The sequence below is a fragment of the Zootoca vivipara genome, chromosome 17 (genome assembly GCF_963506605.1).
Source record: "Zootoca vivipara chromosome 17, rZooViv1.1, whole genome shotgun sequence".
Taxonomy (NCBI): Eukaryota; Metazoa; Chordata; class Lepidosauria; order Squamata; family Lacertidae; genus Zootoca; species Zootoca vivipara.
The window spans coordinates 39821212-39838537 of record NC_083292.1 but is presented as its reverse complement, the minus strand read 5'-3'; the positions used below and the strand labels follow the sequence as shown (position 1 = coordinate 39838537).

At 48.4% G+C, this 17326-nt stretch overlaps 1 protein-coding gene across 2 annotated transcripts in view; it reads left to right on the top strand.

Annotated features, from left to right (window-relative positions):
• RORC (RAR related orphan receptor C) overlaps positions 1-3530 on the top strand; it is a 77519-nt gene extending 73989 nt beyond the window's left edge. For both annotated transcript variants that reach the window (XM_035098064.2, XM_035098066.2), the window contains one exon: positions 270-3530. In XM_035098064.2, coding sequence (XP_034953955.1) covers positions 270-434 — 165 coding nt within the window. In that variant the 3' untranslated portion in view covers positions 435-3530. The remainder of the gene's footprint in view (positions 1-269) is intronic.
• Positions 3531-17326: the final 13796 nt, after the last annotated feature.

The window sequence follows — 17326 nt, the reverse complement described above, 5'->3', positions numbered from 1 at the left end:
TGTTATCATGCTGGAGTGGATGCTGCCACCTATTGGCAGCTACATAGACTGCAGCATGACGACAGCCTTACATTTTTATGTCTATAGGAAGATATATCAACCTCTTCCTCTTTGCCTGCTTGCCTGCCTGCCATTCTGTCGTCATGCTGGAGTTGATGCGGCCACCTTTTCCCGGCTGCGCAGACTGCAGCATGGCGGCAGCGTTACATGGTTATGTACTGGTCTATAGGAAGATATATGTAATCTCTCTCTCTTCTTGCTTCGGACAGTTGCCCCCCAAAGGGAAGCTTCGAAGCCTCTGCTGCCAGCATGTGGAGAAGCTGCGTTCCTTCCGCCAGATGTACCCTATCATTGTCCACGCCGTCTTCCCGCCCCTGTACAAAGAGCTCTTCAGCTCGGACTACGACCCTCTACAGGGAACAGCAGGGGAATAATCCCCCCGCTCCCAGCAGGGCGAGGACCCCCCCTCTCTCTGCCTTTCTCCAGCTTCTTCTCTGCAACCGACGCCAGAGCAGAAAGGGGCAGGAGATGGCAATCAAGACCAAAACACTCCTGCTGCCATGTATGCCTGCCCAAAGCGGAGCGGAGCAGCTGGAGCAGAATGCCTGGGTTTTGTGTTTGAAAGATCCCCACTTCTGACACCAGCTTTGGTACGCAACCTTGACTGCATCTCTTCGTCCCTGGATAAGCACGGAGCGGGCCCACACTACCCCCTCACGGGAAACCGCAGGGCTGAGGGACTAGGCAACGTGTGTGTGAAGCGCTTTGGAAAGCATTCGGAAGTCTACCGCTGTGGAAGCTTAAAAGTATTAAGTAAGGGGAGGGTCTTGTGGACAAACAGCACTCCTAATGTGAGGAAGCTCTTGCCGTGACGCAGTCTCACTGGAGGGGCAAAGTCCAATTAGCTGCCCATGTTGTAACGCCGTGGCCAAAATGGCCCACTTAGGTAGCCAAGAAATACCTCATTTTTGCTGCCTAATGGCACAAGACTCAACCAAGCTGTTTTGTTTGTTTGTTTGTTTCTTGAAACCAAGTTTTTAAGAAATAATATAATATATATATATATTGTGGACAAATGTGGTTCTATAAGATAGATCTCTATTTTTCAGTGTCTGTCCGCTTCTGTATTTGATAACGAAAGAGTCTCTTGTCTTTTTCTCTCACTGTGTGTGTGTGTCTCACACACAGACTGACCTCTCGGTTTAGATTCTAACTCACCAGCAACTTCCAAAAACCAACCACCCCCAAACTCCAAACTTCTTTCACTTTCTTTTGAAACAGGAGGGGGGGGGATATTGGCACATAAGCACCAAACCCAAATGCTTTTGGGTAACCTTTGCCCAAGCAGTTTCCCAATGAACCGGAGAAGTTGCCTGAGGTTACCTCACGTCAAATGTCTCACAAAGTCCATGCCACCTTCTGCCACGCTCCTTCTGTGCTTAAAACAAGGTTGGGCACAAAACTGTTGACGGAAGGATGTTGACAGGTTGTGCAGTTTCTGTGAGGGAAGTGAGGAGGTCAGGCTGGCTGGGGAGAAAGCTCCTGTGTGGCTTAAGCACAGAAGGGGCCGTCGTGTTTGTAGGACAGCAACATAAACGGAAACTGAGGCTGGAGAGGGACTGGTTAGCCCAGGAAGGAGGGGAATTGCTGCCACACTTGACTTGAATTAACCAAGTCACATTTTTCTGTAGCTCCCCACCCCACCCCAAGCAATTTCCAGTCTTGCTTAACCAGCCCTCACAGCTTTCCTTCATCGCAAACCACACCTGCACTTAAAAACTTGTATCAGTCTTATACCAGTTTAACATTTGCCTCAACAAATTCTGGGAATTGTAGTTTGCACAGGGGGGGGGGGTGTTGAAAATCCCTTGTCTCTTCTTCCGGAACAGGGTTGAGAAGGGGGAACTGTTACCACTGGGTGATGCAAAGGCCCCTTTTTCTTGTATCTTTTGTTAGGACTGTCTCTCAATTAAAGTACGCTTAGTCAATTTGTTGTATGGGTTTGAATCAGCGGATTAAATCTGCCTATGAATTACATGAGAGGTCAGAAAGCAAAAATAAAAGCAAAATAAAAACCACCACCCTCCCTTTTTTGGCCATGTGTTCCCTTCTTTGATGTGTTCCCTTCCTCTGATCTGTGGCCCTCCGAACGTTGTTGGACTCTTGGTGTGTGTGTGTGTGTGTGTGTGTGCATGGGCGTAGGCAGGGGGCAGGAGGGGGCAGCTGCCCCCCCCTAGAAGCAAAAAAATGTATTTTACAGACCATAACCAGCACTTTCCCCCTCCAAAAACTGAAGTGGAAAGGGCTTTGCTTTAGCAAGAGCAGCTAAGTCTCCACTTGCTGGGGGGGGGACACAGCAGTAACAAAAACACATCAAATAAATAAAGCAAAGTGGCTACCAGTAGTTAAGCAGTTAAGACAATGGAGCATATATCCCCAGGCAAGATTCGATAGCTGACCATTTCACCCTATTGTTCTTAAGTGGGAGTTGTTAATGAGCATTCAGGAGCATTAAGAGTTCTATTGGCGATTTAATGAGGGTGCAGACTCAGAGGATTCAATTTGACTAAGGTGGCTCTGCAAGGCTAAAAAGAAGTGAATAAGAAAGGGGGGGCTGTAGCTTTGACAGACACAGTGATGTTTATAAAAAGCATTGGTGTTCCAGTCTGCCCCTCCTCCTGCATCTGTATACTGTAAATCAGGGGTGGCCACCTCCCAAGAGACTCTGATCTACTCAGAGTTTAAAACTGGGGGTGATCTACCCCCTTTTGGGGGGTTCAGGTCAAAGCTGTTGAGTTTTTTTTAAGGAAGGGAAGCCCTGTTTTTTGGGGTTTAGGTCAAACTTGTTCAGCTTCTTTTAGGAGGGAGGGAGGCCCATTTTTGTTTAGGGCTTCAGGTCACAGTTCAACTTTTTTGAGGGAGGAGGAAAATTTTGGGTGAACTTTTTTTAGGGGTGCCAGTGACCTACCAGTGATCTACCACAGACATCCAGTGATCTACTGGTAGATCACAATCTACCTGTTGGATGTGCCTGCTGTAAATCAAGCAGAGAGAAAGCTGCTTACAAGGCTCCTATACATGCAGAGTTCCAGCATCACAGCGTCACCCAGAGGCACCCACAAATATGAGTTATCCCTCTCTCTATTTCTTCCTTCCTTCCCTCCCTCTTCCACCCTTAATAAAATACGGGGGGGGCAGGTAAGCCCCACATAGAAAGCCCATCAACATGGGGGGATGACTCTTTCAAATACGGTATTTACCAGTAATTGGGGGGGGGGAGGCACCTAGGCCTCTAGGAGTTGGCTGCTATGCCTAGGAGTAGGACAATTCAAGAAAGCAGAACGATGCATATGGTATGGTAATATATCAATAGAATCGTAGAATTGTAGTCGGAAGGGACCACAAGGGTCATCTAGTCCAACCCGCTGCAATGCAGGATTTTTTTCCTAAGGTGGGGCTTGAACCATGGTTGAAATATTATGCTGATATGCAGCAACGCCTCGGAGCCGTCGTGGCTGCGGCCATGCCTTGCCTCGCCCTTGCCCGCCCTGCCACCCCCTCTCGCCTGCCCGACCCTCCCGTCCTCTTGCTGCAGAGTTCCAGCATCACAGCGTCATCCAGAGACACCCACAAATATGAGTTATCTCTCTCTCTATTTCTTCCTTCCTTCCCTCCCTCTTCCATCCTTAATAAAATACGGGGGGAGGCAGATAAGCCCCACATAGAAAGCCCATCAACATGGGGGGATGACTCTTTCAAATACGGTATTTACCAGTAATTGGGGGGGGGGGAGAGGCACCTAGGCCTCTAGGAGTTGGCTGCTATGCCTAGGAGTAGGACAATTCAAGAAAGCAGAACGATGCATATGATATGGTAATATATCAATAGAATCGTAGAATTGTAGTCGGAAGGGACCACAAGGGTCATCTAGTCCAACCCCCTGCAATGCAGGATTTTTTCCTAAGGTGGGGCTTGAACCATGGTTGAAATATTATGCTGCTATGCAGCAACGCCTCGGAGCCGTCGTGGCTGCGGCCGTGTCTTGCCTTGCCCTCGCCCGCCCTGCCACCCCCTCTCGCCTGCCCGACCCTCCCGTCCTCTCCAGCCAAGCAGGGTAGCCGCCAACGCTACCAGCCCCAGAAGCACAAGGTGGCCGCTGCTGCCACCGCCACGATGTCATCAGGCCCGCTGGCCCTTTAGCCCCGCCCACTTTGTGGCCCCTCCCCTTCTGTGCCTTGGCCCCGCCCCTGAACGACCATGGCTTGCTCCCCCCCCCCCCCCTAGTTTTGATCCTGGCTACGCCCCTGTGTGTGTGTGTGTGTCCCAAAATGTCTCTGAATTTTATTTTTTTTAAAGTTCTGCTGGTGACAAACATCACAGGGATGCCAAGGCTTATTTTTGAAAAGGGTATATTTCCATACTTATATGTTCAAGAGAGTGAGAAAGGCCACGTTTTCGCCACACATTTGAAGCACCACAACACCGCTTTAAACCTTTGTGGCTTCCCCTAAAGAATTCTGGGAGCTGTAGTTTGTTGAGGGTGCCGAGAGGAGCTAGTGCTACATTCTCCAGAGTCCCCTGTAAAATGGTGCCAGGAAGATTTTGGGCGTCATACGGCAGGACAGAGTCTCAAAGAAAGATGCGCTCCGCCAAGCCCACATCCCCAGCACGATCACACTGCTACCTCAGCGACCTCTACGCTGGCTTGGCCATGTGCACAGAATGGAAGATGGCAGGATCCCCAAAGATGTGTTCTACGGCACCAGCTGGCTTCAGGCACCAGACTGGTTGTCGGACCAAATGTGCGCTACAAAGATGTCTGCAAACATGACACAAAGGCTGGCAACATCAACCCCACCATGTGGGAATCCCTTGCAGGTGACCGACCACAGTGGCTGGAGACAGACAGACAGGTTGCGCATCCATAGGAGTGACCAGAGGAGGAGTGACCGCTGGGAGGAGGGCAGAGAGAAGAAATGCCATGGGGCACCTGTAGCAGCGAAACTGGCTGCCTTCATCTGCCCCAGCTGCAATAAAACCTCTCTCTCCCGTATTGTTCTCCAAAGCCACAGCATGCACTGTAACACTCCCAACAGCTTGACTTCACCCCCAAAGGCGCCGTTCTCCATTGTCTCCCGAGACAGATGGGTGCCAGCAATTAATTCCCTTTAGCTTCTCTTTGCCAGGCCACCTTGTCTTGGAACGAGGGTGGCTTTTGCTGTTTCGACGCCGTCTGCGCTGAGTTGTTCAGCACAGAGAAACTCTGGGATGGAACATTCCCTTGGCAAAATGACATCCACGTGGCTGGCACAGAGAGAGGGAGGGAGGGAGGTGGCGGGGTGGGGGAGAGACAGGCAGGGAAAGAGACACACATGAGACATCATTGGGCAGAGAGAAACCTCCTCCTTGTGTCTCCCCGAAGCACGCTCCAGGTAAGCCTCCCGGCTCGCTCCCTTGGAGAGACCAGAGCAGGTTTTAAAGGGCGGGGGGGGGGGGCGTTATCGGCAAGTGGCTTGATCCTTTTTACCACGGGAGAAAGGGGGTTATGTGCTTTTGGGACCTTCTGGAAAGCTCAAGGAGGAAGGAAGAGGATGAGAGGGGTTTACAAAACCATTCACCTGGTTTGCGCATCTCCTTTGCGCGAAGAGCGCTGTCACGATCCTGTCCTGGGATTCCCGGTTTGGAAGCGGGGGCGGGGGGGAGGATTTGGGGCAGGAGGTGACCTGGGCGTAAGAGCCAGAGTCATGGTTTCTCCAATGCCCCGTGTGAGGACAGCTGGACTCTTGTCTCCACTGGCGAGTCCCTGCAACTCAGCAGCCCTTGCTGCCTCCGTCAGCGGAGGGGGAAGGCAGGCATCGTGGCTAGCAGCTGCTGCTGCTGCCAGTCCAAGTAGAGCATCTTGGGCGGGATGAACCAATGGTCTGTTCCAGTATAAAGGCGGGGTTCATAAATTCAGGGTGATTCCTGCAGGGGCTGGACTAGATGACCCTTGGGGTCTCTTCCAGCTCTACGATTCTATGATTCTATGTGCTGCAGAAATCCCAGATTTGCTTGCTGGCATCATCCGTGCGCATGAGGTTTGGGAGTGGCGGTGGTTTGAAACAAACCAGCTCTGCTCCATCGTGTCCCAAACTTTAAAAGTCCCGGCCTGCAAAGAGCTTCCAATCAGAAAGTCAACACAGCAGGGACTCCAGAGGAAAGAGGTAAATTTGACCGGGGGGGGGGAGAGAACACCTGCATTTATTTACACACACTCAGTATTTTAGTTACAACTCACTTTTGCTTTTTGCTGCCTTTCATTTCTTATCTCGGCATTTACAGCTTTGAAAGAATCTATGTTGCAGATATAAAGATTAGCTGGATTGATAGCTTTGAATTTTTTTTGGAAAATTAGGAGGCGAGATACTTTGGGTTGTACCCAGTGCCGGTCCTACTCAGAGTAGACTTGTTGAAGTTAATGGGCACGGCTCACCTAGATTTCTGGATTTCGCTGGGTCTGCTCTGAGCAGAAGTTAGAAGCGATAATTATTTTCATTATAATCACAATGGTGTCTCCTGATCCCTGCAGCCGTTGGCTTACAGCAGAGAGCCACTAAATCTCTTCCGGTGCAGTTGTGGCTGTGGCCTGTTGCCCAATGGGGCTGGCAAAGGGGGCCCAAAACGGTAGGCGGAGCCAGGGCCAACGAGAGGCGGGGCCAAATGATTTTACCGGTATCTTTGTCCTCCTCCTCCTCCCTACTGAGTTCTGCAAGGGACAACACTGAGACTAAGGAGAAAGAGGAGATTAACTGGCAGGCAGGGGCACCCCTTGGGCTGGTTGTAAGTAAGGGGGCTGGCCATGGGGGGCTAGTGAGTCTGTGCCCCGTTTGCCCCATGGACCAGCCTCCATTGCCAGAGTGTGGATCCCCAGACCTGCACGTCTTAAGGGATTTTCCAGCCCGAAAGCATCACAGTCCTGCTCGGTTTCCCCAGTTGTTCATTCATTCACTTTTATTTTTAAAAGGCGGACAGCAAATATGATGCTGCCATCTCCTTCTGCCAAGATCCAGCTGGCTTCCAGTCTTCGTGGGAAGGTTTTCGCGACATTTGGGAGAAGGGGGTGAGTTTGCGCTTCAGTTGCAAATGCTAACGGGCTTAAAAAAAAAAAAAGCTCCGAGAGATCCAGAGCAGACAAGACAATGGTAAATTAACTCTGACTTCAACGCCCCACCCTCCCTGCAGACACACACACAAAAACCCCGCACAAACTCCCGCACACCCGCATACTTAAATGGATGTTTCCTGCCAGATCTGAGAAATCAACGATGACTTAGAAACGGAGGCTTGCACACATTTGGGAAATACTTCCGCCCCCCTTCGGAATAGGTTGAGTTTAGCGGGTGGGATGAGGTGCTACATGCGTAATGAGTAGCAAAAGCAGCTTTGGGGAGGAGGATCTGGAATGGGAAAGCTCTGCGGGGAGGGATGCTTGACCCTTCGCCGCCCACCGCTTCTCAGTCTCAAATCGCTGAGCGTTGGAGCCTCCTGGGCAGGAGCGGCTGTCTCCTGAGCCCATATACTCAAGAAGCAATGACTACTGGTACTCTTGCAAGAGACACTCCATCCTTCTTGAGAGGCAGTGTGGTGTAGTGGTTAGAGCGTTGGGCTAGGCCCTGGGAGTCTCGGGTTCAAATCCCCACTTGGCCACAGGAGGCACACTGGTGGGGGGTCCTTGGGCCAGCTGCCGTCTCTCAAAGTTGAGGATAAAATAAGGAAGACCCATGTAATCAGTAAATACATATCTCCGTCTATGGGTCAGCAAACTTTTTCAGCAGGGGGCCGGTCCACTGTCCCTCAGACCTTGTGGGGGGCCGGACTATATTCTGAAAAAACTAATAATGAACACATTCCTATGCCCCACAAATAACCCAGAGATGCATTTTAAATAAAAGGACACATTCTACTTATGTAAAAACACGCTGATTCCCAGACCGTCCACGGGCAGGATTTAGAAGGCGATTGGGCCGGATCCGGCCCCCGGGCCTTAGTTTGCCTACCCAAATCTACGGCAATGTTGTTCGGCCTCAGATCCCCATGTGCTTTTGGACTATTTGCTGTTTATTTATTGCTCCAAGGAGCTCAAAGTAGTGCAAGTGTTTCTACGCCCCCTTAGTTAATCCCCACAACAACCCAGTGAGGCAGGTTAGGCCAAAAGACTGGCCCAGTCACCCTTCATAGCTGAGTGGGGATTTGAAGCCTGGTCTCCCAGGTCTTGGTGTGACACTCTAACCACTATGCCACTGCTGCCTCTCTGCACTGGTATACTCCAGCTTTCCCCAACCTCCAGATTATGGCCCAAGGGTCGCAGGTGATGGGAGTTGTAGTCCAGGAAGACTCCAGGATCATCATGACAAACCCCTGCTACTGGCCTGCTATGGGCAGTGGGAACCACCGAACGAGGGGGATTTCTTAAACAAAATGGAGCAATGGCAAACACTCACAGCCCAAGGGAACCTTGGTACCTGGAAACATGAGGAAATTCCCAAGCTTGATGCAAGGCCGGTGAAGAGTTAGCTCTGAGAAGCTGGGTTCAGCTCAGCACAGTTGAAAACTCTTTTTCCTCCATGAGGTCTAGAACCCTGCAAGCTCTTGCCCAATTCGAGACAGCTTTAAAATCCCCTTTCCTCAATGAGGCCTGGAAGCCTAAAACCCAAACCATCCCCTCGCTGAAGTGCATTCCCGGTTCTGTTTTGGAAAGGAGACCGGGTAATTTGGAAGCCCCAACTCTGGAGAGAGCTTCAGATGAGGAGAATTTCAGAAGCCATCCTATTTCCTCAGCGGGTTCAACACAGACCTGTGCATCTCTCCTCAGTCCCGTTTAAGACTCGCACCTTTTGCCAATGCGGGGCCATCAGGAGATTGGTTTTGGCAGAAAGCACCTCATATTTCCCCCCACGATGCTCCAGACACCTTGTTCCTTCAGTCTCTGGCCTGGATGTGATCGCATTAGCCTGATTAAGTTTCTCCGCTAGGCTGAGGACACATACCGGCCACTGCATCTCTCTCACTATTCTCTGGAGTCAGAGAGAAGTCCTTTCCCCCCTGCTGTTCAGGGAACCAGGCCCTTTCCACAACCACTTTGCCTCTCTTGCCTCTGTTCAAAGCATGGCATTAATAGATATATGAATGTGGGAGCTGCAACAAAATGTTGCAGCACAAAGTGCTTCTGTTTGAGATGTCCCCCTCCCCCCGCAGGCCTGGTTTCCCATTTCCCCCTGCAAAAAAATGAATGTGTTGCCATTGTCACAGGAACACCGGAAGCTGCCTTAGACTGAGTCTAAGCCAATGCAATTATGGGCTGCATCAATAGGAGTATAGCGTCTAGATCAAGGGAAGTAATAGTACCACTATCAGTACCACTCTGGTCAGACCTCACCTGGAGTACTGTGTCCAGTTCTGGGCACCACAGTTCAAGAAGGATACTGACAAGCTGGAACGTGTCCAGAGGAGGGCAACCAAAATGGTCAAAGGCCTGGAAACGATGCCTTATGAGGAACGGCTTAGGGAGCTGGGTATGTTTAGCCTGGAGAAGAGAAGGTTAAGGGGTGATATGATAGCCATGTTCAAATATATAAAAGGATGTCATATAGAGGAGGGAGAAAGGTTGTTTTCTGCTGCTCCAGAGAAGCGGACACGGAGCAATGGATTCAAACTACAAGAAAGAAGATTCCACCTCAACATTAGGAAGAACTTCCTGACAGTAAGAGCTGTTCGGCAGTGGAATTTGCTACCAAGGAGTGTGGTGGAGTCTCCTTCTTTGGAGGTCTTTAAACAGAGGCTTGACAGGCATATGCCAAGAATGCTTTGATGGTCTTTCCTGCTTGGCAGGGGGTTGGACTGGATGGCCCTTGTAGTCTCTTTCAACTCTATGATTCTATGAGTCAGGCCACTGCTCCATCTAGCTCAGTATTGTCTACACTGGCTGGCAGCAGCTTTCCAGGGTTTCAGGCAAGGAGTCCCTCCCAGCATTTACCTAGAGATGCCACAGAGGACTGAACCTGGGACTTTCTTCATGCAAAGCAGATGCTCTCTCCCTGAGCAGGAGAAGATGCTAAGTGTGGCAGGAAGATTCAAGGACCATCAAAGAAACATTTAAACATGGGGGGGGGAGAGAGTGTGTGTAATTTTTGCAGAATATGGATAGATATTCACAGTGCTTTTTTCTAAAAAATATTTAGGGGTACTCTCATTTTGACTCAAGAAAATCACCATTTTATAGTTCAAATTGGGAAAAATGAATACAGTAAGTGGACAAAAGTACAAAGATTCACAAAATGTTTAGGGGTATGTCCCCACACAGGGGGGGGGAGAGTACTGGGTATTCAAAAGCATTGGCTATTCTCCTAGAGTTCTCCACGACATATTGTTGTGAACAGGGATTTTCAATCTGACAAATACAAAAGGTCAGAAAAGACAAAGGCCTCTTTGTGTTGGTGAGGAGATGAGAGTTTCTGTGTCTCAAATTAGACATCATGCAAATGAGATTTCCCGGCCAAAGCAAGCTCACACCTCTCATTGAGCTTGCAATACATGCTTAAGAGGCTCGTTTATAATTATGTTTGGCAAATGATTCATGCTTTTATGTAGCTGTGCTGTTTTATACTTTCTGCATGCCCCATGATCATATTATTAAGTTGTTGTGTTCTGCGTTATAAATCAAGTCATGTTGGGAGTTTTTTGTTTTCCAATGTGTTTCTTATCAATAATAATAATTTTTTAAAAATCAGTTTGACGCCAGCAAACTTTTGTTCTGAAAGAGAAAAAAAGTTTGACAACCACTGCTGCAAAGTCTCGTTTTTGCAGATCTAATGAAGCAAAATGTTTGGGAGATTCAGGACAGGCAAAATGAAGTACTGGGGGAACAGTTAAACCAGGCATTGGCCCTCCAGATGTTTTGGGACTACAACTCGCATCATCCCTAGCTAACAGGGCCAGTGGTCAGGGATGATGGGAGTTGTAGTCCCAAAACATCTGGAGGGCCTAGTTTGGGGATGCCTGAGTTAAACCATGGCGTTCACTACCAAAATTGATGATCAGCAGCCTGGATGACCTTAGAAAGGGTTAGAGAAATTCGTGGAGTGGGTGACTGTCCTTGGCTGCTAGCCATCAGGGCTGCCTCCTGCCTTCAGGATCAGAGGCAAGAAGGCTCTGGATACCAATTGTTGGGAAACCCAAGTGGGGAGAACTCAGGTCCTGCGTTGGGGAATTTCCAGAGACATCTGGTTGGCCACTGGGAGAGTCGGATGCTGTCCTTTGGCCTGATCTGGCCGAGCTTTTCCTACATTTTCAGCAGAGAGGGGCTGGAAGCGGCTTATCTGGGGCAGACGTGTGCCTTTGGGGTCAGGATCTGCCCCCAGAGGTTTCTCATTCTTTCCTAAAAACATGAGAAGAATCTGCTGTTCTCCCAGGGGCCAACCAGATGCCCTCGGGGAACCCGCAATCAGGATTAGAACTCAAGAGCAGCTCTCCTCTCCTGCAGTTTCCAGCAACCGGGATGCGGAAGCTGTGGAGGCAGAGCCCAGCCATCGTGAATGGTAGCCATGAATTTGCCCTTTAAAGCACCCGGCTTGTGGGCCATCATTGCCTCTTGCGACAAGGAGTTCCACCGTTTTTAACTCTGTGCTGCATGCCAAAACACCCCCCCCCTATGTCCTGACTCTTCCAACATTCAGCTTCTTGAGATGCCCGAGAGGTGAACTGACTCAAACTTTATAGCCACAGGCTGAAGAAAACGGGAGATGATTTCGCCTTCCGCCATCCTCTGGTCTCAGAGGGGAAGGACAGCCTTAAGAGCAGCCTTAACCTGTTATAAGAATTTTAAGGTCTTAGATATATAATAAATGTTCATAAATGTACAAGGCAAACACGTACATAAATATATAAACCACGTCTGAAACAGTACAGGAAGATGGTCCTGAAACCGTTTTGACTCCCAAGCTGACCAAGTGTTTCTCTGCAAGGAGGGAGGGGGTGAAAGAAACCTTCCCATTTTCTCAGGAATTAAGTAATTACCATCTCAGAGGAATGGCTAGACTACCAGGAAAGGCAATTAGATAAGGCAGGGGTTCCCAACAAAATTTTCTCGAGGACCCCTCATCGAGCCGCTATTGTGACAAGGACCCCCATTAATTCCTAATCCTAAAATTAAAAAGTAAGAGCCAAATTAAGAGTCTTTTTATATTTATACGTTTTTTTACAGTTACAACAGAGTACTCCATCAGTATACAGTTAGTTTTAATTTTCAGTTCTTAATGAGATGAACCACTTTTTAACCAACGGTCTATTTTTAACTACGCGAACTGTAGCTTCCGCAAAAAACAACGCTTTGTTTACAAACACTACTGTTTTGCAAAGAGGCAGCACGCGCCAGGGAGGAGGGAGGGGAATGGAGAAGACAGGGTACCTGCGCAGTAGCGCACAAATAAAGCCGACGCGCGCAAAGCATCTTGGGGAGGTGAGCGTTAGTAGAATGCGCACGCTGCCTCTTTGCAAAACAGTAGTGTTTGTAAAGCGCCACCTAAAGGCATACAGCAGAACTACTGCCTCATCTAATTCTAGTTTTGCGCTAGACTCTGCTCATGCAGGAAGCGGCCAAAACAAAAAATCTGTTATCATACGAAATATATTTAATATATTTTTTATTCTAATAGCATCTTGCGGACCCCTCTGGCTTAGCTCGCGGACCCCTGGGGGTCCCCGGACCACCTGTTGGGAACCACTGAGATAAGGCATTATCAGATAACCTGGCAGAAAGGAAAAACAACAACATTCAAATTTCTTCCAGTAGCACCTTAGAGACCAACTAAGTTTGTCATAGGTATGAGCTTTCGTGTGCATGTCAGGTATCTGAAGAAGTGTGCATGCACACGAAAGCTCATACCTATGACAAACTTAGTTGGTCTCTAAGGTGCTACTGGAAGGATTTTTTAATTTTGTTTTGACTACATCAGACCAACACGGCTACCTACCTGTAACTATTCAAATTTCTGTTGCAGACCACCTTTTCTATGATGTAGGTATGATCTATCTGGGGGGGGTGTCTTGGGCTACACCCCTTCTGTGATGTATGTATGATGTTTGGAGGGGTGGTCTTGAGCTCCAGGGCGGGGAATTTCAAAATGTCTATATAAGGGCGGGCACACCTTTGTTCTGGGTCCTCCTCCTCTCTCCTGCGTGTGGGGGGAGCACCCTGTTGCAACAGTTAATAAATATCAGGCTTACTAGCTGCTTTGCTTCTCAATATTCTCTGGTTGGCCTCTGTTATTTCTCCTACCGATGGAGAACCTACAAAGGACTCTACAAGGGCAGATTTTGTTTACAACAAACCTTCCCTTGCAGGAGGCGCCATCACTCGTCCCAAAATGTCTGCGTCCTTTTCCAGACCCACCTCGGCCAGCACCCTGTGCCTCTCCTTCTCGGCCTTTTTTTGCTTATAAATCATCTTTGATCCCTCCCTTTTAATGCATCTGCTGGAGTCGTGCCAAGGGGACACTTAGAATAAATTGAGTTCTGGTTCCCTGGCAGAGACGGCGAGGCTGCGTTGTGCTGGACGTGGAAGGCCCTCCAGAGCGAGGAAGGGATGCCTGCAAGGTGCTCTATGGATCCCATCAACACTAGAGATTTAGGTCTGATTTGCCCGTGCCCCAGGGCATTCTGGGAGCAGCAGCCCTGTCCTAAGTACGTAAGACGACCTTGCTGGATCAGGCCACTGGCTCATCCTGGCTCAATGGGGAAGCCTGCGCACAGGACCCGAGGGCAGCAGCCACACTCCCCACTTCTGATTACCAAGCTTTGCATCCGCATCTGATAGGCAATGGGGTTCGTCATGGGAAGCTGCCTTAGATCGAGCCAGACCATTGGTCCATCAAACTCAGCATCACCTACACTGACTGGCAGCAGCATTCCAAGATTTCATGCAAGCTGTTTGAAAGACAGCATTCTGCCCTTCAAACTGCCCAGGTGTCAAGCACAGGAGTTCCCCTCTTCCTTCTGGTGGCTCCCCGACACGAATTAACAAGCACCTGGTAGATTTATACAGTAGACCCTTGGGTTACATTACTCTTGAGTAAGGTAAACTTCAGATTGTGAAAGCGGCAAACCTGGAAATATTTTTACAGGTTTCGCCGCTCGTGCATGCGCAGAAGCGCTCTATTGCACCACACGCACGTGCAGAAGCGGCGCCTCTGAATACAGATTTTTCGGGGTGCGCATGGACCCCCGGAATGAATTAAATTCATATCCAGAGGGTCCACTGAAGTCCTTTTATTTCAGCATTCTGTTACAAGCACGGATATCTGCAAGGATATCAGCTGCCTACTCTGGCTCCTCGCCACTTCTGCAGTAAGAAGCGTGCCAACAGGAAGTCCCTCCCCCCCGTGTCTCCTTTGTTCTCTGACACGCTTGGATCTCCGAGTTTGGGGGGAGGGAGGGGGTTCCCCCCACCTTCGATTGATGTATCGCCCAGCTGCTCCCTCCCTTCTGGTTGCTTAGCTACTATTTCATAACTTGGCAGCTTCTTGCTAAACTGTGCATCTTCTGTGTCTGCCTGTCTCTCTGCTTCTGAAAATGCTGGACTCAGTGTGTGTGTGTGTGTGTGTGTGTGAATATTCCCCTCTTCTGTTAGGAGCTGATCTCCCTGTGATTGCATTCTCTGGTCTTCCAATCCAGACCAGCCCGTGACACCAGGTTTTGAGATCTCAGCGGAGGCCCTTCTCTCAGTCCCACCACCCTCACAGACACGCCCCCCCCAAACATGGAACTCCCTCCCTAGAGAAGCCTGACTGGCTCCTTCCTTGCTGTCTGTCTTACCAAAGTGGCGTAAATCATATATACTGGGGTGTGTGTGTGTGTGTGTGTGTGTGTGTGTGTATATATATATATATATATATATATATATATATATATATATAAACTCAGAAAATTAGAATATCGTCGAAAAGTGCATTTATTTCAGTGACGCAACTTAAAAGGTGAAACCAATATATTAGATAGATGCATGACATGAAAAGCAAGATATATCAAGCCTTTATTTGCTGTACCATAATTGTAATTATTTGTCATTAGGCAGGTCAATTATAAATGGAATGTAATTAATGAAATGTAATAGCGATGTTTATTTTTGTATTATTGTAACTACCGGTATTTGTTTTATTACTGGGATTTCCAAAAGAAAGCATTTGTAAAAAAATAAAAATAAAAAATAATAAGTTGCATTACTGAAATAAATGCACTTTTCGACGATATTCTAATTTTCCGAGTTTCGTGTTTGTGTGTGTGTGTGTGTGTAGAATAAAAAATTCCTTCCAGTAGCACCTTAGAGACCAACTAAGTTTGTCATTGGTATGAGCTTTTGTGTGCATGCACACTTCTTCAGATACACTGAAACAGAAGCCACCAGACCCTTATGTATAGTCAGAGGGTGGGGAGGGGTATTACTCAGAAGGAGGGTGGGATTGGGTGATTGACTGATAGGGGTGGAAACCCGACTGTTTACGACTGCCCTGTATGCACACGGAAGCTCATACCAATAACAAACTTAGTTGGTCTCTAAGGTGCTACTGGAAGGAATTTATTTTATTTTATTTTTAACACGGTTAACACGGCTACCTGCCTGTAACTATACGCTGTTGTGATTCTATTTCCCACCTCTCTTTCTCTTTCTGCAGCAAACAAGACACGATGCTTCTGGAGGAGAAAGTGAGGGAGACCTTTTGAAGAGCGAAGGGCTGAGGGCTGTGAGCTGTGAGGAGAGCTTCCACCCCGATTCTCTGCAATGGCAGCTGTTGTGGTCAGAGGTCAGCACGACACCTTTCGAGGAAGAAAGGGAGGGTTTCCCCTTCTTACGCTTGTGAACAGCGCTTTGCCCATCCAGGAATTAGATCCAAGAGATCCCGTTCTTGGCATTGGGTGGGGAGGTGGGGGAATCCATCGTTTATTTATCTATTAAAAATCAAAGCAGTTTGCAGCTATGAAAACACAAAAGCATACAATAAAATAGATTTTATTTTTTAAAAAACGTTTAAAATGGGCATCAATTAAGCATTGTGGGAGCATGTATTCTTAATTGCCTGCATAGGCAGGGTGGACTAGAAAAGTTTTCCTCAGGCATTTGAAAAGCTGAGACACGGAGCCAACACATAAAAACCAATCTATTAAATTGCAGGTGGCAAAAGCAGTGCAGCACTGTTAAAAGCCCTTCCAGAGAATCATAGAGATTGGACCCCTGAGGGTCATCTAGTCCAACCCTCTGCAATGCAGGAATCTCAGCTGAACAGTCCCTGACAGGTGGCCATCCAAACTTTGTTTAAACACCTCCAAGGAAGGCCGCCACCTTCCAAGGGAGTCCGTTCCACTCCGGAAAAGCTTTCCTTAAAAGCAGTTGGTTCCCGAAAACCTGCCAGAATAAAACGGCCTCCCCTGCTGGCAGAAAGACAAAAAGGAAGGAGCTAGTCTGGCCTCTCTAGGAAAAGAGTTCCACTGTCCGGGAGCAGCCACCGAGAAGGCCCTCTCAATAAGAGGTCAATTCCCCCCATGGCTCTGAGTAGTCCTTCATCGGGGGTCTTACAGGCTCCTCATGCCTTTGCAAATGAGAACATTCCCTCAATATCAACCATCTTGGACCCTACAAATGACATAGGAGGGCTTGGTGCCACTAGATTGGCACTTACCCATGACAGGGCCTTGTTGGTGGTGGCTCCCTATTAAAGGAATAACCCCCCTGCCGAGATGCTAGCGTTCACCTTTCAGCTTCCTCAACAGAATGAATGTGACAAGTGTTTTTCCCCTTCTTGCGGTCCAGGTCTGGACAAAGGAAACTGTGTCACCACCCTTCGGGTCCGAGAAAAAGCAAGGATTTGGTGACTCTCCACTGCAGCTGCTTCAGGTCAGACAACACGAAGGCAAAGGCATGAATTGCAGTTGAAATACAATGGGTGGGGACAAACAGTACATGCATCGCAATTAGTGTGTCAGGCTAGGTAACCTGAGAGAACAGAGTTCGAATCTTCACTCAGCCATGAAGCTCACTAGGGTCCCAAAATGCTGTGGTGGTTATTATTATTATTATTATTATTATTATTATTATTATTATTATTATTATTATTATTATTATTATTTAAATTGGGGGGATCTTTCCCACACACATTGAAACCAGGGCGGAATATGTTGAAAACATCCCACCCACGTCTAAAAGCCCACAGATAGTTATTAGAGAGGAATGTTTTTGCCTGGTGCCTGAAGATATGCAAGGAAGGCACCAGGCAAGCCTCTCTGGGGAGAGCATCGCACA